The sequence below is a fragment of the Lepisosteus oculatus genome, chromosome 3 (assembly GCF_040954835.1).
Source record: "Lepisosteus oculatus isolate fLepOcu1 chromosome 3, fLepOcu1.hap2, whole genome shotgun sequence".
Taxonomy (NCBI): domain Eukaryota; kingdom Metazoa; phylum Chordata; class Actinopteri; order Semionotiformes; family Lepisosteidae; genus Lepisosteus; species Lepisosteus oculatus.
This window is the reverse complement of record NC_090698.1, coordinates 12,636,048-12,661,528: the sequence shown is the minus strand read 5'-3', so window position 1 is coordinate 12,661,528 and position 25,481 is coordinate 12,636,048. Positions and strand designations below refer to the sequence as shown.

The 25,481-nt window shown below is 42.3% G+C and overlaps 2 protein-coding genes across 2 annotated transcripts; both read left to right on the top strand.

Annotated features, from left to right (window-relative positions):
- Positions 1-24: 24 nt before the first annotated feature.
- Positions 25-12,257, top strand: LOC138237675 (uncharacterized). The gene is made up of 7 exons (XM_069186873.1): positions 25-278; positions 2,164-2,206; positions 4,337-4,609; positions 7,214-7,267; positions 7,687-7,734; positions 8,707-8,778; positions 9,945-12,257. The coding sequence occupies exons 2-7, from the start codon at positions 2,185-2,187 to the stop codon at positions 11,639-11,641; spliced, it is 2,166 nt and encodes a 721-aa protein (XP_069042974.1). The 5' UTR covers positions 25-278; positions 2,164-2,184; the 3' UTR covers positions 11,642-12,257.
- A 730-nt stretch (positions 12,258-12,987) lies between these two features.
- LOC107076537 (uncharacterized) lies at positions 12,988-24,779 on the top strand. Its single transcript, XM_069186871.1, has 7 exons — positions 12,988-13,264; positions 15,148-15,190; positions 17,321-17,593; positions 20,198-20,251; positions 20,668-20,715; positions 21,688-21,759; positions 22,908-24,779. The coding sequence occupies exons 2-7, from the start codon at positions 15,169-15,171 to the stop codon at positions 23,945-23,947; spliced, it is 1,509 nt and encodes a 502-aa protein (XP_069042972.1). The 5' UTR covers positions 12,988-13,264; positions 15,148-15,168; the 3' UTR covers positions 23,948-24,779.
- Positions 24,780-25,481: the final 702 nt, after the last annotated feature.

The window sequence follows — 25,481 nt, the reverse complement described above, 5'->3', positions numbered from 1 at the left end:
GAAATCACGGATCTGTCCGACTTTTTTTTCTTGGCGCGAGAGTGCTGCAGTTTAATTAGCCAACAGAAATTCTCACACAGGTAGCGTCAGAGGTAGGAAAGTCTGCGCTTGTGCAATATATACAGCCGGATACAGCGGAATCGAAACTGATCAGGGAGTAGCTTATTTTATTCTACACGTTCTCCTACACCCAGAGTAATGTTAACTTCTCCCGCTCTCCCTTCCAATAATACATGTGAGTGCCATATTTAGACGTGAGTTCAGAAAGGAGGAGAAAGGTACAGTATGATTTTTTTTTTCTACCACAGCACTCGGTATAGTATTTGGGACTTTTTTACTCGCAGACATTGAACATACAAAGTTGTGTTTACAAAGATCTCTAGTTAAATCACCAGCTGACGGCTGAAGAGTATGGAAGCCCGTTTCCGCCAGGGGGTAAAGAAAAAGCTAAAGAAAGTCTTCTTTAGCTCAGCCGGCAAGACCTGGGTTCGAGCCAATGCAGTGAGGCACGAACTAGTTCTATAACCCAAATCCATTACAATAACAAAAGGACAGACAATGAAATGTGGGCCATTTCGAAGTCGCAAATGTGAGATATAAAGTCGGCATTCTGAGATACAAAGTCGCAATTGCGAGATACCATAGCGCGGTTTCTTTTTTACTCCCTGGCGGAAAAGGGCTTCCATAGTAGAGCGCTAGCACTACACAACTAGCATGTTTTTTGAATCGAAAAGAGAAACAAAGTGCAGAAACAGTTTTGTACCCTTAATCATCTTTAAGGTATAAAGGAGCATATACAGTTAAGTCGATGAATACATGTTATTTCAGAATGAAAATAATATTAACAGTAATACACGATCGACACGAGTAGAAAATGCGTTGAAGCTCATACCCTGGATTCTCTCAGGAAAAGGCGGGATGAGATTCTGAGATCAATTGAAAACTACAGTATCAAACGTGCTGATGATCTCTTATTTGTGACCTTTCTTGTGTTAAAGCCTCCGAACGGAAATACGGTACACGAATGACATTACCGCACACTTTTTACAAAATTCGGGCAGTGTCCGCCTTTTTTTTTGTATTCTTGGGGAAATGTATTCGCTCAAACAAAGTGTATTGCGGGAGTCCTTATAGACCAGGAGTGGGCAAACTTTTTTGTCCCAAGGGCCACATACGTTTGAAACTATAAAGTGGAGCACTTCAGGCTGCTGTTTTAGATAGCCTATGCCCTATATAAGTTTAGAATCCAACATAGGCTTATTAGTTCAAGGTTAACGACAACCTGAGAGAAAAAAAAATATTTTAAATATAAAAAAAATAAAATTGTATAAAACGTGAAATTCACCTCACAAGCCAAGTCTTCACCGATTACCTCGACCCGACGGTTAACGGTTTTGCTCGTAATACATTTTTGACTGGCGATACCTGTGACGCCCCTGACCGACAATAGCACCCCTAGGTGACGCGATGCACAGTTTGGATTCACTGTGGTAAAACCTTTGTGCGCCATCTTGTGGCACGAATAATGACATTTAAGGAAAAACGACACCAAACAAAGTGGAATATGGCGAATATTTTGACTAATTTTTTTTTTACCTTTAAGGGCCGGTTAAAACTGGCTGGCGGGTCGGATGCGGCCTGAGGAACGTAGTTAGCACGCAGGTGTTATAAACTGTTAGTCACAGCAGCAGTAGTTTAGCTGTTTTTGTCACAGCCTTAGTCAATGTGAATTTCAAGCAGAGATTCAATCAAAAAGACCAAGGAGATTCAAAACCAATTTAGGCATAAAGTTGCAGAAAAGCTGGCTGCCTCTGATTCACCAACAGAAAGAATGTCTGGATTGATTTAATAAAAGTATTTCTAATGGCAATAGTAACATTTTCACTTAAGTTTCAATGAACAAATTAGATATTGGTCCAGATGGGTTAAGTACAGTACATTAGACCTTTAAGTTCTGAATTTATTGAGACAGAGAATACCTGAAATGTCAGTTAAGAATGTACTGTATGTTTGTTTCTTTTGGTATTATTTTCTATTCTAAGTTAATGTGCTTGTCTCCAACAAAAATCCAATGCCGAGAACACAAACTATTTTACTGTAAGGGGTATGGTAAGTTGATTGGGTATGCCCACACTGATTTTCTTTTCAATTTCTCTTTTTCAGTTAACCTGTAATTATCTTGAAATGGATCAGGACAGCCCTAAAGGTAAGTCATTCGGTGCATATCTGAGATCAATCGACCAATTTACTACTGTGTTGTAGCAGTTAAAATTACAATGTGTGAAGCGGTCAATGTGGAGAGGAGATGAACAGTAGACTGTAGATCTGTAGACATCAGTGTGATCAGAAGTGTTGAGGAGGTGATCAGCAGAATGTAGATCTACAGGTGTTAGTATGAACAGGATTGTTGAGGAGGTGATTAATAGACAGTAGATCTACAGGTGTCAATGCGATCAGGGGACTGTGGGGAAGGTGATCAGAAAGCTGTAGAAGTACAGCTGTCAGTTTGATCAGCGGAGTGTGGAGGAGGTGATCAGTAGACTGTAGATCTCCTGGTGTCAGTGTGATCACAGGAGTATGGAGGTGGTAGGTGATCAGTAGAATGTAGATCCCCTAGTGTCAGGGCTAACAAGAGTGTTTGGGATGTGATCAGTAGACTGTAGATCTCCAGGTGTCAGTGTGATTAGGAGTGTAAAGGAGGTGATCAGTAGACTGTAGATCTACAGGCGTCAGTGTGTTACATAACCATGGAGCATCCAGTTAACTAGTGATCTTTCCAAACTGATTGGAAGTTTTGAAAGCGACTAATTTTTAGAAAAAAAAAACACATTTGGGTCAGAAATTACATATCTTATTAACAGACTCCATAAATGTCCCTGCGAGCACTACAGGAACTTCCTTTCTCTGGTACAGAGTTGCAGACTATGGCAGATAATTTTTGTGTAAAAAAACTGTAGTGTGCAAAATTAATCTGTCATAGAAGTATGTAGGTCACACAGTGTCAGCACATATAATTCAATAAACACAGGTAGGCAATCAATGTGTGACAAGGCACTGAAACAGTGCTTCTTTTCTGTCAGGGGTGGCCAATCATGGCTTGCTGTCCATTCAACGACTGGAGGACTGATGTATCTTCAGATTTTCACCGCAACTCAACTGGACTATGATTGCCCTACTCAGTTATAAATGCTGTCAGTTAAAAAATGTTCAAGGGCTGACAAGGCAATCCCCTGAGTACACACTTTGTGAGGATTGACAGCAAGCCATGAATCAAGTTCACGTTTATTTTTCATTCCAGCCATATACAAGTATACAGTGGAATGAAATATCGTTCCTCCTAGTCCACAGTGCAAACACAGACGGGATAGACAAGACACTGACATTGACATTGTAGACAGGATACACATAGTGCAAAGTGCAGATAGTGCAAATTAGACGGTAAATACATAATACAATATACACAACCCACTGGGGGGATTTAGACCCTGTTTCTGGAATTGGGGTGGGTGCAAGTAGATTCCAGGGTGTTGAGGAGCCTGACAGCTTGCGGGAAGAAGCTGTTACAGAGTCTGGTGGAGCTGGCCTGCACACTGCGATATCTTTTCCCAGACGGTAGGAGGGCAAAGAGTTTGTGGGAGGGGTCATCTACTATACTGGAGGCCTTGTGTAAGCAGTGTTTGTGATAGGTGACAGAAATGGAAGGGAGGGAGGCTCCAATGATCTTTTCAGCTGTGTCCACAATTCGTTGCAGGGTCTTGCAGTCTGAAGTGTTGCAATTCCCAAACCAAACAGTGATACAGCTGGTCAAGGTGCTCTAAATGGTGCTTCTGTAGAGAGTGGGAAGAATGGGCAGGGGAAGGTTTGCCCTCCTCAGTCACTGCAATGGTATTCAGGGGTCATTAATGATTTGGGGCTTAACTCTATTAGTAACATTTTAAAGCATGCCATCCCTTTCTAAGGCAATATCAATTCTGCATAAAATCAATACTGACAGGAATTATTGAACTTTAAGTCATTTCTGTTTCATTATTTGGGGTAGAAGACATACGATCAACCGCCTTCCTTCCTCAGCAGAGTCCCATTACTGCCTGAGCCCAAACCCAATACTGAGATGCACACAGACACCCTTTTCACTTGTATAGTTCAGGACCGTGGACCTGACTCCAAGGATTGGAGTATGAGAATTTGTTAGGAGGAGAGGTTTTTTTTCAGTCTTTCAGAAGGCAAGGTATTCTGTCTAAAATGATATTTTAAGTGCCAGTCAGAGGTATAGTGAAACATACAGCTGTGACTCTTATGCTGACTCTTCTATAACCTGAAATGGTTTTTGTTTCAGATTTCCAGAAAGACAGCTGCAGCGAAATTAACCTACAAGAGGCATTTGCATCCATCATCGAGTTTAGGAATCTGGAAGATATAAAACAGGTCGCTGACACCCTGCTGTCAGCAGGGCAAATAAACAAATCAGAACTTGAAGTGTTGGCACAGAAAGATGATCTACGGAATTTCATGTTAATGATCCTAAAGAAACCAAATAAAGTCCAGCAATTGTTCTTAAAAACCCTAAAAAAGAAAAATCCTCCTGTGTATGAGCAAGTCATGGAAAATGGTAAGTGGTATCATTGGTGTCATGTGAGCACCTGCCTTAGTGTCTATATAAGGACATAGTCTATAAAGTAAACCCTGTAAAGCGCAGAGTGGAGTGTCCAGAAAAGTGCTATATAAGTGTAAGCAATTATAATTATAATTATAGTCTATCTCGTAGGTGTGCAACTCCGGTACCTGAGGGCCAGATTTCAATAGGTTTTTCACAAAGTGTTAAACCAATGATCAACTCAATTAGGTCATCAAGACCAGGCATGTAGCACAACAGTGTGCCCCCTCCAGGTCTGGAGGACTTCAACTTCTCTTCTGTCTGATGCAGTTTAAATATTTTGATAGATTCCAGATGGTGTGAGGACCAATAATGCTCGCTCCCATTCTGGAAACCGATTGCCCTTATTTTCTTAATAATGTTGTTAATAACACTCCAAAACAATGAACAGCTCTGCCCAGCACGAGACCCCCGGACCCAGAACAGGGGGAGGGTGCACCCCCTTCCTCCCTCCTATTCTCTGAAAATGCTCAGTATGTCCTCAGGAGCAGGCAGTCAATCAAGGAATCCCAGTCGCAGTCGGTTAGTTACATGATTCAACCTAAAACTTATAACAATAGATCCCAGCCTGGTTGAGGCATTCTGGTGGCCAGTTTACAAGTCCCAATTTACAGCAGCACATCATAGGAGTATTATAGTCCCCTCCCCCTTTGGGTACTCTAGGCAGGTCCAGGTCAGGGCAGACTCCCTCATACACACCCTAGAAACTTACCTATAGTAAGAAATGCATTACATTAGCAAGCTACTTATGTGAAATATTACTTTTTACAATTAACAAGAACTTGGGGAGGAATTAGTTTAAAAATCAACTACAGTAGTTACACTGATATGTGTAATGTGTGTATGGATCTTGTGTAAAAAAGACAATTGAAAAGAATTTCCCCACAAGCTCAAATTGATTAACCAAGTAACCCATTATGTACAGTACTGTATGTAATGTGTAACTGGAAGGCATTACTTTTAACAATTAACATTTCTCCTCATATTGGAATACGAAGAGCAGCAGGGAGAAAACAGTTTCCAGGAGTTCCTGATAAGGATGAGGTCAAAAAGAAACCTCAGGAATTTCAAAGCAATCAGGCTGAAGTCTCCTTAAGAAGACACCCAAAAACATTCTCCACATTGAAAAGAGACCAAATGGTGTAATAAACCAATATAACAGCCTTTGTTTACAGGAGGGATACTAAACTGATTATGTAATATACAGTACATTTTATATGTCTATCTATTTTGTAACCTCTTAATCCACTACAGGGTCGTGGGGTAGCTAAAGCCTATCCTGACAAGCAGTGGGTGCAGGACAGGGTACACCCCGGATGACATGCCAGTCTATCACAGGGCAAGGGGACACAGGCACAGACATGCACACACTCACACCCAGGCCAGTTAACCTGCCAGCATGTCTTTGGACTGTGGGAGAAAACTATAGCACCTGGAGGAAACCCACAAGAACACAGGCAGGACGTGCAAACTCCACACAGATTGCAGCCCAGGAATTGAACTCGGGGCCCCAGCAATGCTACCACTGTGCCACCCATATATATATAACCTATAATTGTCATGCTGCAGTGGCTCTCGGACAGAGCTGCACTATGGTAATGGGCTGAGGCCCAAGCGCAGATCTCAGGCTGCCTCTTGGGGTTTTTTCAGAGGCAGAGTGTGGCTGGGAGGGTGTTAACGGAGAGAGGGGGTGCAGGCAGATGGATAGTGTGCTAGAATGCTCCAGTGGGAGAACGCCTGCCCATAACCTGCAGGGAGAGTGCTGGAGTGAAATAGTTTGAGCTGGGAAGGCAGGAGAGAGCTGTGGGTTTGATGTGAAGCTCCCTGAGGACAGTCACAGCCACAGAGGAATAATACATGAGCTGGCAGAGACTGGGAAAAAATTCAAACTTTGTTTAGTCAATGCTCCAGAAGAATCTGTAGGTGAGCATGTCAGGAAAATATTGCTTGAAGAGTGACGTGTGTGCTTGCATGGGTGACTCATAGCTAAGAGTTAGCTAGGAGCTCATTAGGCAACTAATTAGGTAGATTGGGACAATCTGACTGACTGCCAGATTGAAAGATACTGGGTGTAATTGAGAGACATCCCTACCTTGTTTGCACGGGCTTGGAGGAAGCCTGAGAGTTTGTGTGAATGTTCAGGTGACCCCTTACAACAGCCGGTCCCAGCCCAGGCATGACAATAATGCTATTTACATATATAGATTCTAATACATACAGTATTCACCCTATTCCACTGATGTCCTATTTTTTTAATTCTAAATTATATTTGCATATTTCCTTTAAGCGAATATTTTCTGCCAAACTAGGATGCACAAACTCAGTACGTTTATGGTAATATTTAATATGTTAAATATCAAGAACTGACTAACACAAATACTGTATACCTCTATAATTCCTCACATCTTGGGTGCATATTGAAACATGAGGATTTCATTCAGTCTTCTGATGCCAAACTCTCGCTGCTTATTTGGCTCATCTTGACAGCCTGCTGTGAGAAGGGTCATTTGTTTCTTATTAATGTGACTATAACTTAGGCATGTGTGTCTTCATTTTCAGCTCGTGAACTAAAAAGAAAAGCTCTGCTAAAAGACCAATCCATCAGCTCACAAGGTCAGTCCAGATTGCCCTTCACCGTTTTTATTTGCGTTCTCAGTCCCTCACCCTCTGTGCAGGTTTGCTCAGCCTGCTTTATGTTAAAAATAAGCTTAGTGACCTTAATTCTAATTATCTATTTTATTAATGTTCTCTGATGTGAAAATGTGAAATATTAAATAAAGTAATGAGGCAGGGGTCGTCACTTCCATACAAAAGGCTGCAGGAAAATCAACATGTGGATAGATCTAATGATAACTATGACCTTATATTCTATATTATTCTAAATTTATTTATATACACACACACCAAACACTCCTGTCTGGCGAACCGCACTCAGAATGAGGCGGCATAGGTGCGTAGCTGATTGCACTGCAATGTGAACAATCAAGCAATCAGGACTGAAAAATGCTGATTCCTCTTTCAATCTTTTGCAGAACCGAGGAGAAGAAAGGGATCCAGCAGCATAGATGACGTCCCAGCAAGTGAGCAACTAAAACAGTAAAAATTAAAGTCATGTTCTATATTTGAACAGAGCGTCTCAAAGTGGGGCAGAATTGAGTGAGTGATTACACAAACTGGCCACTGGAGGTCACTGAAGGTTTTCAGCTGCACCTCTGGGTACAGCAGACAACTTGGAGATACAATGAGAGTAAATGTTCATTTGTGCAACTAGATCCCTCCCATCCCTCAGAGCAGCTATGCCATAAACTGAACACAAATGCTTTCTAGTGCGCTACGAATAGGGATCAATTGGGTGTCTAAGAAATGACCAGGAATGTAACAGATTTAGGGTGCCGTAGCAGTTGGTAATTACCAGGATTCTGGGGTGGGAAAGCTAAGTTAGGTCTGGAGTTTGCATATACTCCCCATATTCCTATGCATTTTCTCCTGGAGTTCTTGTTTCTTACTGCCTTTGAAAGACACATTGGCTAGGAAAAATGGGAAAAAAAGGGTTCATCGTTGATGTTTGAGGTGATGTTCCTGATTTCACTGCTGCAACTCAGGCTTGCAGAACCTTTTCAAAACCTGACACTGAATGAGATGTTTGTGGGAAAAGGAAATTGAGACATAAAAACTGTACAATCACGGTATCACATATAAGAGGTGAAGTCACATGTATGAGATGAAGGGTGACAGTGTTGTGGAATCTCTGTGTCTGGCTTCCTTTCAGCAGTCTCTTGCATAAGCCTTCTTTCCCACAGCACAGCGAGAAAAAGGTCCGGTTTGCTATTATTTTACAGACTTCAGAAATTACTAGACATACTACATGCTGGCATATTTCCACTGTTTTGGACATGATGGATTTTTTATATTTCATTAGGTTGATGTAACTGCTATCTGTGACCTATCTGCTTGTCTTGTGTTGTGCATGTACTGTACATATTTCTTAATGAGATCATCTTAAAGGCAGGTATCTTATTGTGGATGGAGAACTTTCTGTGTGTTTCTTGCAGAGAGGAAATCCCCTGGATCAAGTTTGGCTCAGGCTCAGGGAGAAGAAGATGTGGACTCAGCTCTTGGCCTGAGTAAGTCTGCAGAGATATTGAAAGAGACCTGTGTTTCTTCAGCACTTAATGTTTCTACATGGGCAAACAGACACCAGTGTAGCACAGCACATCATTTGGGAATAAGGGTCAGGTCAGTGCTTCTGTAACACCTTGACTACAAACCTCAATTTGCTAGACATGTATTTGATCTCCAGATTTGAATTCCTGATATTTCTCTTTGATGACCAATCTCCTGGAGTTCCCACCAAAACCTGCAGTCACATGTCCTAAATACTTACTGCAAGCACAAAAATGTGTTTTCTGCAAATGACTGCCAAATATTCACCCTTTTGTTTTCAGAGAAAACATAACAATGATTCCTGTTATTTCTGAAAATCTAAGGCACTGGAGTGTTTAATAAACCTGGGGAAGGGGAATGAGCTGCATCTCCTGAATGACTGTGAGAGTCTGGTTAGACAGACTTCCCCAGGTACAGACGGTTCCCTAATTGCCTTCTGAGAATGCAGAGAATGTATTCCTGGTAATGTCTCAATGCCGCCCTCTGGTGGGTCATCTGCTTTTCCACAGTGCTCCAGTTACTCAGTTTTCTCTCGGAGACCCGTTCTCTCCCATTCACAGCAAGCACCTTGTGATTTACAGTACAGATGAAGCACTGGGAAGGAGAGAGAAGGAGTTAGTGGGTGGAGTTAGTGGGGCTGTAATATCCTGGGGTAAAAGAAACACTGTATGTTCAGAATTACAGCAGCTCTTGATGGTTGTGTGAGAATGAAAGAATCAAGCCTCCAGACACCTTGTATTAAACTTCATTAAACTGCATCTGTAAAATAATACATAATGTACGGAACAACTTTTAACAGCTACTGTGAAACAGCAGATCCTTACATAAATTACCTACTAGCAAACAAATTACCTAGAGGGGCTGAATGGCTTTCCCATTTTTTATGTTCGTGCTTCCATGTTACAAATACCATTCATGTGCACCTGCGGCAGATAGGAACAGACAAACAAGTCACATTTTCATGTTTTTTAAAAGAAATATAGAATCCTGCATTTAAGTCTGTAAAAGTGGCATCGCAGAAATGAAGATTCAGTTAACCAGTCAAGTGGGAGTTCTATTCAAGAACCATTTAGGAAAAGTACCTGCATTTTTTTACTTCTTATCTGTTTCTCTGTTGCTCTTCCAGGTGGTTACACCCTCTCGAAGATGGAGGAATACGTGGACAGGCCAGGGAATGGTGAAGAATTAATAAAGAAACTGAGGGAAAAGCTGGAGGAGGGAGAGATGGAGAAACTGGAAAACAAGCTGAGACACATGCAGACAAAAAATGGCTTAATTTTAAAGTGGAGCAATGTGAGGAAGCTGACTTCCAATCGGGACCTGAAGAATTTCCTGATTGGTGGTAACCAGAGGATATTTCCCACCATTGTCCTGAATCAGTTCTTTCGGGCGAGGCTGAACCAGAGTTCTGGCTCAGAGCTGAAGGAAAGCACTGATAAGAAACAGACAGCTAATGAAAGTACCCACCCAACATGCAGGAATCTAGTCATCCCTATTTGGGACAGTGTTTCTCCTTCAGCTATGGTTGAGCAGATTTACCCAAAACCTCTATCTTCTGTGGATCAGTCTACTCTAGCATCTGCCCATGGCTCTGACAAGAATCAAAGTGTAGAGGACCTGAAAGGCAAAGAGGAGAACAACTGTAGCCCCAGTCTCAACAGCAGTGGTTACGGCTCCATTTCAGAGAAGACATTTGGAACAATTCCGAATTCTGACTGGCCATGCATTCCAGAAGAGTCTGTGCCAAGAGCACCCTGTGGCATCAGCCCTGGCGAGCGCTCTGGAACATGTGAGGATGGCACAAGGACCTTCAACAGTGAGGTTGAAGGCCCATCTGGACCAAGAGGTTCTGGATGTCTCTCTGGAACAAACACGGAAAATGATACTGGAAGAAAAGTGGGTATTCTGTTTAAAGAGTCAAACCACGTGCCTGAGATTATGAATGACACCGATTCGAGTCAAAGCCCTACACTGTTTCAGAAGGATCTACATGTCTCAGATGAGGTTGGCAAGCAGAAAGAGGAAGATTTGGAGAAAGAATGCTTCTCTCTGCCAAAGGCTAAAGCGAGCTCATGTCTCTCTGAGGAAGCACAGTCCAATTACTTTGGCACCACCACAATAGCAAGGATGGCAAGTGAAGTGACCTCTTCTTCTAGAAAAAAGGCATCATTGGACTCAGAGATCTGGCTAGATGATGATGGTCTGGTTCTCCAGAAGACCCGGCCTACAACAAGGGCTCCTTCTGCAGAGTCAGCCAGATCAACCACACGGAAGATTGAGACAAAGGAACAGATCCGTACCCAAAAGGGATCAAGGACGTCACAGAAAAAGCAGAATGATCAGCAGAATGATCAGCAAAAGAAAAGGTCCATGCTGAAGGAATGGGCAAGTAAAAAAGTATTTTGCTTGAAAGGAGGCACCAGTGAGGAGGAGAAGATGGGAGCAGTCCGAGCAGGGATCTCAATCATAAACCTCAAAGAGCACAAGCTGTACCCCTGCCTGGTGGCTGAGCAGTGCCTGGTGTTTGAAGACCCCGAAACTAGTAAGAGAAGGATCATTGAGATTGGGGAAGTGGGGAAAATCCTGTCCAAGAAGAAAGGGGAGTTTACTGAAGAGTTTGGTTTCAAGCTGCAGTTCCAAATGGGGGTGTTTGTAGACATCTGTGAGACTGATGTGGTCTTACCTGGAAAAATAAGAACAATTGCTTATGATGAGCTTCTTTTTGAGAAGGTGCTCAAAACATTCTTGAAATATATCCACGAGGCCGTGCTTCCAGCTCTTGCTGTTTTTAAGAAGGTTCAGAGGGAGACCGACTTGTACTAAGCCAACTTGGGAATCCACTGTAATGGACTGAGAGATGTTCCTTGGACAGGAATACTGAACGGCTCTTTCGCTTCTTTTCATAGAAACTGCCAACATGCATGGATTGGGCTCTCCAGTGAAATTGTCGTCTCAGAGACCTGGATCATTAGGTCCGAATCCACATCACTGTGGCAGGGAGCTCCCAGAGCTGGCTGGGGCCTCCTGAAGTGTAGCTAGGGTTGGCTAGGAGAGTGAACTTGGGGAATCCTTTTCATGATCATTACACTTCAGTGCCCCCTGTCTGGGGTCAGGCACCAGTGCCCTTCTGGTCTTCACACCGAGAGCGGTGCCAGTCCTGCCTCCAGTGTGAGAATAGTTCGAAGAAACACATAGGCTGGCACATAGGGTAAAGCCAGTGAGCCCAGCTGAGCAGTAATTGTCAGCTAAGAACAGACCCAAGAGAAGAGGAAGAGCTACTTGTAAATTATATTATTCTGCTTTTTTAAACCCTTTCCCTGAGAAAGATTCCTTTCTGCTTTTCTACTGTACCTTGTCTCTTAAAACACTTGATTCTGTTCTTAAGAGTCTTGAATCATGTCAAGTGCTGGTGACTAATAAAGTTTTGCAAAGTTATAAATGTCTGGCAGATTGTAATTGTCTGTGGAGTCAAGTGTGATTTTCATCGACCACCCCTCCTAGTGCCTCCAAGAAAGAAACTTGTTTTCACTTTAGTGAAGCCTTTAGTGAAGACATACAAAACAATGGCTTTAAGAAAGGGATTTATTCACTTCACAAATGGAGAACCAAGTATTGCGGATATATTCCATTGAACGTCTATGATAGGAAAGCTGCTCTCCCAGAACCACAGAGTACAAGACTGGACCACTCCCTGGACAGGATGTCCACACACTCGAAGGGACAATTTAGATACTGCAATCAACCAAGCCATGACTGTGGTAATGAGGAGCGAAGAGAAGGACTTTGTCAGAGAAAACTCCATATGAACATGGGAGAGCAAGCAAAATCCACACAGGAGTCAGACAGTTCCAGTCACTACCCCAGAAGCACTCAGTATGCATTCACAATTTCAGCATTATTTACCAATTTTACACATAAAGTATCAAACCATTTACTGGAGTGATCTGTATGACATACTTTGTTCAGAGGTAGAACAGCAGTATCTCAACTTTAAATCCTCCAGCTCCATTCAACATACAGTATGAGCACACGTGTTCCTATTCGGGAGTACTAAAACCTAATTCTAAATCTCGCTAAATAATTGAAAGAATGCATCGCTCATTTCTCTGAGCACTCGCAAATCTTTTTTTCGTTTCGGAGGAACAATGTTCTCTCTTCAGTTTCCCTGGAAATCACGGATCTGTCCGACTTTTTTTTCTTGGCGCGAGAGTGCTGCAGTTTAATTAGCCAACAGAAATTCTCACACAGGTAGCGTCAGAGGTAGGAAAGTCTGCGCTTGTGCAATATATACAGCCGGATACAGCGGAATCGAAACTGATCAGGGAGTAGCTTATTTTATTCTACGCGTTCTCCTACACCCAGAGTAATGTTAACTTCTCCCGCTCTCCCTTCCAATAATACATGTGAGTGCCATATTTAGACGTGAGTTCAGAAAGGAGGAGAAAGGTACAGTATGATTTTTTTTCTACCACAGCACTCGGTATAGTATTTGGGACTTTTTTACTCGCAGACATTGAACATACAAAGTTGTGTTTACAAAGATCTCCAGTTAAATCACCAGCTGACGGCTGAAGAGTATGGAAGCCCGTTTCCGCCAGGGGGTAAAGAAAAAGCTAAAGAAAGTCTTCTTTAGCTCAGCCGGCAAGACCTGGGTTCGAGCCAATGCAGTGAGGCACGAACTAGTTCTATAACCCAAATCCATTACAATAACAAAAGGACAGACAATGAAATGTGGGCCATTTCGAAGTCGCAAATGTGAGATATAAAGTCGGCATTCTGAGATACAAAGTCGCAATTGCGAGATACCATAGCGCGGTTTCTTTTTTACTCCCTGGCGGAAAAGGGCTTCCATAGTAGAGCGCTAGCACTACACAACTAGCATGTTTTTTGAATCGAAAAGAGAAACAAAGTGCAGAAACAGTTTTGTACCCTTAATCATCTTTAAGGTATAAAGGAGCATATACAGTTAAGTCGATGAATACATGTTATTTCAGAATGAAAATAATATTAACAGTAATACACGATCGACACGAGTAGAAAATGCGTTGAAGCTCATACCCTGGATTCTCTCAGGAAAAGGCGGGATGAGATTCTGAGATCAATTGAAAACTACAGTATCAAACGTGCTGATGATCTCTTATTTGTGACCTTTCTTGTGTTAAAGCCTCCGAACGGAAATACGGTACACGAATGACATTACCGCACACTTTTTACAAAATTCGGGCAGTGTCCGCCTTTTTTTTTGTATTCTTGGGGAAATGTATTCGCTCAAACAAAGTGTATTGCGGGAGTCCTTATAGACCAGGAGTGGGCAAACTTTTTTGTCCCAAGGGCCACATACGTTTGAAACTATAAAGTGGAGCACTTCAGGCTGCTGTTTTAGATAGCCTATGCCCTATATAAGTTTAGAATCCAACATAGGCTTATTAGTTCAAGGTTAACGACAACCTGAGAGAAAAAAAAATATTTTAAATATAAAAAAAATAAAATTGTATAAAACGTGAAATTCACCTCACAAGCCAAGTCTTCACCGATTACCTCGACCCGACGGTTAACGGTTTTGCTCGTAATACATTTTTGACTGGCGATACCTGTGACGCCCCTGACCGACAATAGCACCCCTAGGTGACGCGATGCACAGTTTGGATTCACTGTGGTAAAACCTTTGTGCGCCATCTTGTGGCACGAATAATGACATTTAAGGAAAAACGACACCAAACAAAGTGGAATATGGCGAATATTTTGACTAATTTTTTTTTTACCTTTAAGGGCCGGTTAAAACTGGCTGGCGGGTCGGATGCGGCCTGAGGAACGTAGTTAGCACGCAGGTGTTATAAACTGTTAGTCACAGCAGCAGTAGTTTAGCTGTTTTTGTCACAGCCTTAGTCAATGTGAATTTCAAGCAGAGATTCAATCAAAAAGACCAAGGAGATTCAAAACCAATTTAGGCATAAAGTTGCAGAAAAGCTGGCTGCCTCTGATTCACCAACAGAAAGAATGTCTGGATTGATTTAATAAAAGTATTTCTAATGGCAATAGTAACATTTTCACTTAAGTTTCAATGAACAAATTAGATATTGGTCCAGATGGGTTAAGTACAGTACATTAGACCTTTAAGTTCTGAATTTATTGAGACAGAGAATACCTGAAATGTCAGTTAAGAATGTACTGTATGTTTGTTTCTTTTGGTATTATTTTCTATTCTAAGTTAATGTGCTTGTCTCCAACAAAAATCCAATGCCGAGAACACAAACTATTTTACTGTAAGGGGTATGGTAAGTTGATTGGGTATGCCCACACTGATTTTCTTTTCAATTTCTCTTTTTCAGTTAACCTGTAATTATCTTGAAATGGATCAGGACAGCCCTAAAGGTAAGTCATTCGGTGCATATCTGAGATCAATCGACCAATTTACTACTGTGTTGTAGCAGTTAAAATTACAATGTGTGAAGCGGTCAATGTGGAGAGGAGATGAACAGTAGACTGTAGATCTGTAGACATCAGTGTGATCAGAAGTGTTGAGGAGGTGATCAGCAGAATGTAGATCTACAGGTGTTAGTATGAACAGGATTGTTGAGGAGGTGATTAATAGACAGTAGATCTACAGGTGTCAATGCGATCAGGGGACTGTGGGGAAGGTGATCAGAAAGCTGTAGAAGTACAGCTGTCAGTTTGATCAGCGGAGTGTGGAGGAGGTGATCAGTAGACTGTAGATCTCCTGGTGTCAGTGTGATCACAGGAGTATGGAGGTGGTAGGTGATCAGTAGAATGTAGATCCCCTAGTGTCAGGGCTAACAAGAGTGTTTGGGAGGTGATCAGTAGACTGTAGATCTCCAGGTGTCAGTGTGATTAGGAGTGTAAAGGAGGTGATCAGTAGACTGTAGATCTACAGGCGTCAGTGTGTTACATAACCATGGAGCATCCAGTTAACTAGTGATCTTTCCAAACTGATTGGAAGTTTTGAAAGCGACTAATTTTTAGAAAAAAAAAACACATTTGGGTCAGAAATTACATATCTTATTAACAGACTCCATAAATGTCCCTGCGAGCACTACAGGAACTTCCTTTCTCTGGTACAGAGTTGCAGACTATGGCAGATAATTTTTGTGTAAAAAAACTGTAGTGTGCAAAATTAATCTGTCATAGAAGTATGTAGGTCACACAGTGTCAGCACATATAATTCAATAAACACAGGTAGGCAATCAATGTGTGACAAGGCACTGAAACAGTGCTTCTTTTCTGTCAGGGGTGGCCAATCATGGCTTGCTGTCCATTCAACGACTGGAGGACTGATGTATCTTCAGATTTTCACCTCAACTCAACTGGACTATGATTGCCCTACTCAGTTATAAATGCTGTCAGTTAAAAAATGTTCAAGGGCTGACAAGGCAATCCCCTGAGTACACACTTTGTGAGGATTGACAGCAAGCCATGAATCAAGTTCACGTTTATTTTTCATTCCAGCCATATACAAGTATACAGTGGAATGAAATATCGTTCCTCCTAGTCCACAGTGCAAACACAGACGGGATAGACAAGACACTGACATTGACATTGTAGACAGGATACACATAGTGCAAAGTGCAGATAGTGCAAATTAGACGGTAAATACATAATACAATATACACAACCCACTGGGGGGATTTAGACCCTGTTTCTGGAATTGGGGTGGGTGCAAGTAGATTCCAGGGTGTTGAGGAGCCTGACAGCTTGCGGGAAGAAGCTGTTACAGAGTCTGGTGGAGCTGGCCTGCACACTGCGATATCTTTTCCCAGACGGTAGGAGGGCAAAGAGTTTGTGGGAGGGGTCATCTACTATACTGGAGGCCTTGTGTAAGCAGTGTTTGTGATAGGTGACAGAAATGGAAGGGAGGGAGGCTCCAATGATCTTTTCAGCTGTGTCCACAATTCGTTGCAGGGTCTTGCAGTCTGAAGTGTTGCAATTCCCAAACCAAACAGTGATACAGCTGGTCAAGGTGCTCTAAATGGTGCTTCTGTAGAGAGTGGGAAGAATGGGCAGGGGAAGGTTTGCCCTCCTCAGTCACTGCAATGGTATTCAGGGGTCATTAATGATTTGGGGCTTAACTCTATTAGTAACATTTTAAAGCATGCCATCCCTTTCTAAGGCAATATCAATTCTGCATAAAATCAATACTGACAGGAATTATTGAACTTTAAGTCATTTCTGTTTCATTATTTGGGGTAGAAGACATACGATCAACCGCCTTCCTTCCTCAGCAGAGTCCCATTACTGCCTGAGCCCAAACCCAATACTGAGATGCACACAGACACCCTTTTCACTTGTATAGTTCAGGACCGTGGACCTGACTCCAAGGATTGGAGTATGAGAATTTGTTAGGAGGAGAGGTTTTTTTTCAGTCTTTCAGAAGGCAAGGTATTCTGTCTAAAATGATATTTTAAGTGCCAGTCAGAGGTATAGTGAAACATACAGCTGTGACTCTTATGCTGACTCTTCTATAACCTGAAATGGTTTTTGTTTCAGATTTCCAGAAAGACAGCTGCAGCGAAATTAACCTACAAGAGGCATTTGCATCCATCATCGAGTTTAGGAATCTGGAAGATATAAAACAGGTCGCTGACACCCTGCTGTCAGCAGGGCAAATAAACAAATCAGAACTTGAAGTGTTGGCACAGAAAGATGATCTACGGAATTTCATGTTAATGATCCTAAAGAAACCAAATAAAGTCCAGCAATTGTTCTTAAAAACCCTAAAAAAGAAAAATCCTCCTGTGTATGAGCAAGTCATGGAAAATGGTAAGTGGTATCATTGGTGTCATGTGAGCACCTGCCTTAGTGTCTATATAAGGACATAGTCTATAAAGTAAACCCTGTAAAGCGCAGAGTGGAGTGTCCAGAAAAGTGCTATATAAGTGTAAGCAATTATAATTATAATTATAGTCTATCTCGTAGGTGTGCAACTCCGGTACCTGAGGGCCAGATTTCAATAGGTTTTTCACAAAGTGTTAAACCAATGATCAACTCAATTAGGTCATCAAGACCAGGCATGTAGCACAACAGTGTGCCCCCTCCAGGTCTGGAGGACTTCAACTTCTCTTCTGTCTGATGCAGTTTAAATATTTTGATAGATTCCAGATGGTGTGAGGACCAATAATGCTCGCTCCCATTCTGGAAACCGATTGCCCTTATTTTCTTAATAATGTTGTTAATAACACTCCAAAACAATGAACAGCTCTGCCCAGCACGAGACCCCCGGACCCAGAACAGGGGGAGGGTGCACCCCCTTCCTCCCTCCTATTCTCTGAAAATGCTCAGTATGTCCTCAGGAGCAGGCAGTCAATCAAGGAATCCCAGTCGCAGTCGGTTAGTTACATGATTCAACCTAAAACTTATAACAATAGATCCCAGCCTGGTTGAGGCATTCTGGTGGCCAGTTTACAAGTCCCAATTTACAGCAGCAAATCATAGGCGTATTATAGTCCCCTCCCCCTTTGGGTACTCTAGGCAGGTCCAGGTCAGGGCAGACTCCCTCATACACACCCTAGAAACTTACCTATAGTAAGAAATGCATTACATTAGCAAGCTACTTATGTGAAATATTACTTTTTACAATTAACAAGAACTTGGGGAGGAATTAGTTTAAAAATCAACTACAGTAGTTACACTGATATGTGTAATGTGTGTATGGATCTTGTGTAAAAAAGACAATTGAAAAGAATTTCCCCACAAGCTCAAATTGATTAACCAAGTAACCCATTATGTACAGTACTGTATGTAATGTGTAACTGGAAGGCATTACTTTTAACAATTAACATTTCTCCTCATATTGGAATACGAAGAGCAGCAGGGAGAAAACAGTTTCCAGGAGTTCCTGATAAGGATGAGGTCAAAAAGAAACCTCAGGAATTTCAAAGCAATCAGGCTGAAGTCTCCTTAAGAAGACACCCAAAAACATTCTCCACATTGAAAAGAGACCAAATGGTGTAATAAACCAATATAACAGCCTTTGTTTACAGGAGGGATACTAAACTGATTATGTAATATACAGTACATTTTATATGTCTATCTATTTTGTAACCTCTTAATCCACTACAGGGTCGTGGGGTAGCTAAAGCCTATCCTGACAAGCAGTGGGTGCAGGACAGGGTACACCCCGGATGACATGCCAGTCTATCACAGGGCAAGGGGACACAGGCACAGACATGCACACACTCACACCCAGGCCAGTTAACCTGCCAGCATGTCTTTGGACTGTGGGAGAAAACTATAGCACCTGGAGGAAACCCACAAGAACACAGGCAGGACGTGCAAACTCCACACAGATTGCAGCCCAGGAATTGAACTCGGGGCCCCAGCAATGCTACCACTGTGCCACCCATATATATATAACCTATAATTGTCATGCTGCAGTGGCTCTCGGACAGAGCTGCACTATGGTAATGGGCTGAGGCCCAAGCGCAGATCTCAGGCTGCCTCTTGGGGTTTTTTCAGAGGCAGAGTGTGGCTGGGAGGGTGTTAACGGAGAGAGGGGGTGCAGGCAGATGGATAGTGTGCTAGAATGCTCCAGTGGGAGAACGCCTGCCCATAACCTGCAGGGAGAGTGCTGGAGTGAAATAGTTTGAGCTGGGAAGGCAGGAGAGAGCTGTGGGTTTGATGTGAAGCTCCCTGAGGACAGTCACAGCCACAGAGGAATAATACATGAGCTGGCGGAGACTGGGAAAAAATTCAAACTTTGTTTAGTCAATGCTCCAGAAGAATCTGTAGGTGAGCATGTCAGGAAAATATTGCTTGAAGAGTGACGTGTGTGCTTGCATGGGTGACTCATAGCTAAGAGTTAGCTAGGAGCTCATTAGGCAACTAATTAGGTAGATTGGGACAATCTGACTGACTGCCAGATTGAAAGATACTGGGTGTAATTGAGAGACATCCCTACCTTGTTTGCACGGGCTTGGAGGAAGCCTGAGAGTTTGTGTGAATGTTCAGGTGACCCCTTACAACAGCCGGTCCCAGCCCAGGCATGACAATAATGCTATTTACATATATAGATTCTAATACATGCAGTATTCACCCTATTCCACTGATGTCATATTTTTTTAATTCTAAATTATATTTGCATATTTCCTTTAAGCGAATATTTTCTGCCAAACTAGGATGCACAAACTCAGTACGTTTATGGTAATATTTAATATGTTAAATATCAAGAACTGAGTAACACAAATACTGTATACCTCTATAATTCCTCACATCTTGGGTGCATATTGAAACATGAGGATTTCATTCAGTCTTCTGATGCCAAACTCTCGCTGCTTATTTGGCTCATCTTGACAGCCTGCTGTGAGAAGGGTCATTTGTTTCTTATTAATGTGACTATAACTTAGGCATGTGTGTCTTCATTTTCAGCTCGTGAACTAAAAAGAAAAGCTCTGCTAAAAGACCAATCCATCAGCTCACAAGGTCAGTCCAATAAAACAGATTGCCCTTCACCGTTTTTATTTGCGTTCTCAGTCCCTCACCCTCTGTGCAGGTTTGCTCAGCCTGCTTTATGTTAAAAATAAGCTTAGTGACCTTAATTCTAATTATCTGTTTTATTAATGTTCTCTGATGTGAAAATGTGAAATATTAAATAAAGTAATGAGGCAGGGGTCGTCACTTCCATACAAAAGGCTGCAGGAAAATCAACATGTGGATAGATCTAATGATAACTATGACCTTATATTCTTTAGTTTATTTATATACACACACCAAACACTCCTGTCTGGCGAACTGCACTCAGAATGAGGCGGCACAGGTGCGTGGCTGATTGCACTGCAATGTGAACAATCAAGCAATCAGGACTGAAAAATGCTGATTCCTCTTTCAATCTTTTGCAGAACCGAGGAGAAGAAAGGGATCCAGCAGCATAGATGACGTCCCAGCAAGTGAGCAACTAAAACAGTAAAAATTAAAGTCATGTTCTATATTTGAACAGAGCGTCTCAAAGTGGGGCAGAATTGAGTGAGTGATTACACAAACTGGCCACTGGAGGTCACTGAAGGTTTTCAGCTGCACCTCTGGGTACAGCAGACAACTTGGAGATACAATGAGAGTAAATGTTCATTTGTGCAACTAGATCCCTGCCATTCCTCAGAGCAGCTATGCCATAAACTGAACACAAATGCTTTCTAGTGCGCTACGAATAGGGATCAATTGGGTGTCTAAGAAATGACCAGGAATGTAACAGATTTAGGGTGCTGTAGCAGTTAGTAATTACCAGGATTCTGGGGTGGGATAGCTTAGTTAGGTCTGGAGTTTGCATATACTCCCCATATTCCTATGCATTTTCTCCTGGAGCTCTTGTTTCTTACTGTCTTTGAAAGACACATTGGCTAGGAAAAATGGGAAAAAAAGGGTTCATCGTTGATGTTTGAGGTGATGTTCCTGATTTCACTGCTGCAACTCAGGCTTGCAGAACCTTTTCAAAACCTGACACTGAATGAGATGTTTGTGGGAAAAGGAAATTGAGACATAAAAACTGTACAATCATGGTATCACATATAAGAGGTGAAGTCACATGTATGAGATGAAGGGTGGCAGTGTTGTGGCATCTCTGTGTCTGGCTTCCTTTCAGCAGTCTCTTGCATAAGCCTTCTTTCCCACAGCACAGCGAGAAAAAGGTCCGGTTTGCTATTATTTTACAGACTTCAGAAATTACTAGACATACTACATGCTGGCATATTTCCACTGTTTTGGACATGATGGATTTTTTACATTTCATTAGGGTGATGTAACTGCTATCTGTGACCTATCTGCTTGTCTTGTGTTGTGCATGTACTGTACATATTTCTTAATGAGATCATCTTAAAGGCAGGTATCTTATTGTGGATGGAGAACTTTCTGTGTGTTTCTTGCAGAAAGGAAATCCCCTGGATCAAGTTTGGCTCAGGCTCAGGGAGAAGAAGATGTGGACTCAGCTCTTGGCCTGAGTAAGTCTGCAGAGATATTGAAAGAGACCTGTGTTTCTTCAGCACTTAATGTTTCTACATGGGAAAACAGACACCAGTGTAGCACAGCACATCATTTGGGAATAAGGGTCAGGTCAGTGCTTCTCTAACACCTTGACTACAAACCTCAATTTGCTAGACATGTATTTGATCTCCAGATTTTTATTCCTGATATTTCTCTTTGATGACCAATCTACTTGAGTTCCACCAAAACCTGCAGTCACATGTCCTAAATACTTACTGCAAGCACAAAAATGTGTTTTCTGCAAATGACTGTCAAATATTCACCCTTTTGTTTTCAGAGAAAACATAACAATGATTCCTGTTATTTCTGAAAATCTAAGGCACTGGAGTGTTTAATAAACCTGGGAAGGGGAATGAGCTGCATCTCCTGAATGACTGTGAGAGTCTGGTTAGACAGACTTCCCCAGGTACAGACGGTTCCCTAATTGCCTTCTAAGAATGCAGAGAATGTATTCCTGGTACTGTGGTGGGTCATCTGCTTTTCCACAGTGCTCCAGTTACTAAGTTTTCTCTGGGACACCCGTTCTCTCCCATTCACAGCAAGCACCTTGTGATTTACAGTACAGATGAAGCACTGGGAAGGAGAGAGAAGGAGTTAGTGGGTGGAGTTAGTGGGGCTGTAATATCCTGGGGTAAAAGAAACACTGTATGTTCAGAATTCCAGCAGCTCTTGATGGTTGTGTGAGAATGAAAGAATCAAGCCTCCCAACACCTTGTATTAAACTTCATTAAACTGCATCTGTAAAATAATACACAATGTACGGAACAACTTTTAACAGCTACTGTGAAACAGCAGATCCTTACATAAATTACCTACTAGCAAACAAATTACCTAGAGGGGCTGAATGGCTTTTTCATTTTTTATGTTCAAGCTTCCATGTTAGAAATACCATTCATATGCACCTGCGACAGATAGGAACAGACAAACGAGTCACATTTTCATGTTTTTTAAAACAAATAGACAATCCTGCAATTAAGTCTGCAAAAGTGGCATCGCAGAAATGAAGAATCAGTTAACCAGTCAAGTGGGAGTTCTATTCAAGAACCATTTAGGAAGAGTACCTGCATTTTTTTACTTCTTATCTGTTTCTCTGTTGCTCTTCCAGGTGGTTACACCTTCTCGAAGATGGAGGAATACGTGGACAGGCCAGGGAATGGTGAAGAATTAATAAAGAAACTGAGGGAAAAGCTGGAGAATGGAGAGATGGAGAAACTGGAAAAGGATCTGAGACACGTGCAGCTAAAAAACAGTTTAATTTTAAACTGGAGCACCGCCTATATGCTGGATTCCAATCAGGAGCTGAAGAAATTCCTGGAGGGCCGCCAGGTTAAATTTCCCAAGGTCATCCTGAAGGAGTTTTTTCGGGTGAGGCAGAACCAGCAAGATGACCCGTCTCTCATAAACTCTGACAGGTTTTGCATTCCAGGAGAGTCTGTGCCAAAAGCGCCCTGTGGCATCAGCCCTGGCAAGCTCTCTGGAAAATGTGAGGAAGAGACAGCAAGTGAGTCTGCTGTAGATGTCGGGTACCAGCCAGGAGAGTACACCAGGAAAAGCCCATTTCCAGAGGGTAAGTCATGTTCAACCAATGGTCTCTGTGCGGTGACAAAGGCAGAGGAACAGGGAGGCATCAACAAAGGGACAGGAAAGATATCTCAGAAGAAGCAGAATAACCATCACAGGAAAAGGTCAATGCTGGAGAAGTGGGGGAGGGACCAAGTCCCTCACCTGAAAGAAAGCATCAGTGAGGAGGAGAAGATGGGGTTAATTCGAGCAAGGATCTCAATCATAAACTTTAAGGAGCACAAACTGTGCCCCTGTCTGGTGGCTAAGCACTGTCTGGTGTTTGAAGATCCTGAAACCAGAAAGCGAAGGATCATAGAGATTGGGGAAGGGGAGAAAATCCTGATGATAAATAATACAGACTTTGTTGCGAAGTTCAGGTTCAAGCTGCAGTTCCAGATGGGGGTGTTTGGAGACGTCTGTGAGACTCATGTGGTCTTACCTGAAGAAAAATCCCGTACAGTCCCTTACAATGAGGTTCAATTTAAGGAGATGCTCAAAACATTCATGAAATATATCCAGGGGGGCGTGCTCCCAGCACTTGCTGTGCTTAAGAAGGTTCAGAGGGAGACCGACTTGTTCTAAGACAACTTGGGAATCCACTGTAACAGACTAGGAGGTGATCCTTGGAACCCAAGGCTTCCATTGTATTGGATTCAATAATATCAATATCAATATAATAATATCAGATAATGATTATAATATTATAATTATTATAATATTTATCATAATCTGTCCGCATACAGGCTGATAATTATTACAGATAATATCAATCAATATGTGGACTATGTCACTGGCTACATCAGTAAATACATTGAAGATGTGGTTCCCAAGATTACTGTTCACGCGTATCCAAATCGGAAACCATGGATAAATGGTGAGATACGCGCCAAACTTAAAGCTCGGACAGCTGCTTTCAATTCTGCCAATATGGATAGATACAAAAAATCCAGATATGACCTCAGGAAAGCCATCAAAATAGCTAAATACAACTATAGAGTTAAATTAGAGTCATATTATCATGGCTGCAACACACGGAGCATGTGGAGTGGTATACGCACCATTACAGACTACAAAACGCAATCCATCTATATCGCACAACAGTCTGCCTCTCTTCCTGATGACCTCAACTCATTCTATGCTCGGTTTGAGGTCAGTAACGCTGATCAAGCCAGGAGGATTCCTGAAATCCAAGACAGAAACCCACTGATCATATCCAGAGCGGATATGTGTAAAGTTTCTAAAAAGAGCAATCCACACCAGGCTCCTGGCCATGATGCATTCCTGGCTGTGTTCTGAAGGCATGGGCAGACCAGCCCCCCCCCCGGTGAGCTCATAGAAAAGACATTTCATTGCCAGCAACTACTGGTGCATGCTGTATTGTTGTGCATTTGATAAATAAACTTTGATTGATTGATTGATTGATTGATTGATTGGTTCCAATGATCAAGAAATACTGAACAAATTCTTTCAATACAAACCCAAGACTACCATTGTGGGTCAGTGAAATCTTCTGCTCAAAGAGCTGGATGGGTTGCAGTTTTGAGTCCAGGCTTTGCCACCACATCACTGTAGCTGGGGCTTCCTGGGGAGTAGCTGGGGTTAGCTCGGGAGGTGCACTTGACCATGAGGAAACCTCAGCTCGTCATACTTCAGTAACCCCTGTCTGGAGTCAGGCACCAGTACCCTTCTGGTCTTCACACCAAGAGCAGTGCCAGACTGATGGAAGAGAAGAAGGGATGAGGCAATGAGAATGGGGCATGTCAGGCACATTAAGAATGTTATTTTCATTCTCACCTAGAGGAATGGCATTGTGCTTAGGATATCTGCTTCTTAGCACTTAGGTCTGGGGGCTGATTGTGGAATGAATGTTTAGAGTTTGCATGATCCCCTTGTGAATCCATGCTAATTCTCTGGGTGCTACGATTTCTTCACTGAGGAATGCTGTTTTAATTGACGTTACTAAATTGGGTGGGTATGTGCGTGTCAGGTGGGTCCCTGCACTGGACTAGTCTGCCGTCCGGGGAGCAGTTTTGCCTCCTATGCTGTGCTAGCCGGATGGAGGATCACAAGAAACTAGAAGGCAGAACAAATTCTCGGCAGTGAGATACACACCAAT

Excerpts from the sequence above, each read along its gene's own strand:
- LOC138237675 (XM_069186873.1), top strand. The coding sequence starts at position 2,185 with ATGGATCAGGACAGCCCTAAAG. Across the intron at positions 2,207-4,336 it reads GGATCAGGACAGCCCTAAAG|ATTTCCAGAAAGACAGCTGC; the intron begins GTAAGTCATTCG and ends TTTTTGTTTCAG. Across the intron at positions 7,268-7,686 it reads CCAATCCATCAGCTCACAAG|AACCGAGGAGAAGAAAGGGA; the intron begins GTCAGTCCAGAT and ends AATCTTTTGCAG.
- LOC107076537 (XM_069186871.1), top strand. The coding sequence starts at position 15,169 with ATGGATCAGGACAGCCCTAAAG. Across the intron at positions 17,594-20,197 it reads TGAGCAAGTCATGGAAAATG|CTCGTGAACTAAAAAGAAAA; the intron begins GTAAGTGGTATC and ends CTTCATTTTCAG. Across the intron at positions 21,760-22,907 it reads GGACTCAGCTCTTGGCCTGA|GTGGTTACACCTTCTCGAAG; the intron begins GTAAGTCTGCAG and ends TTGCTCTTCCAG.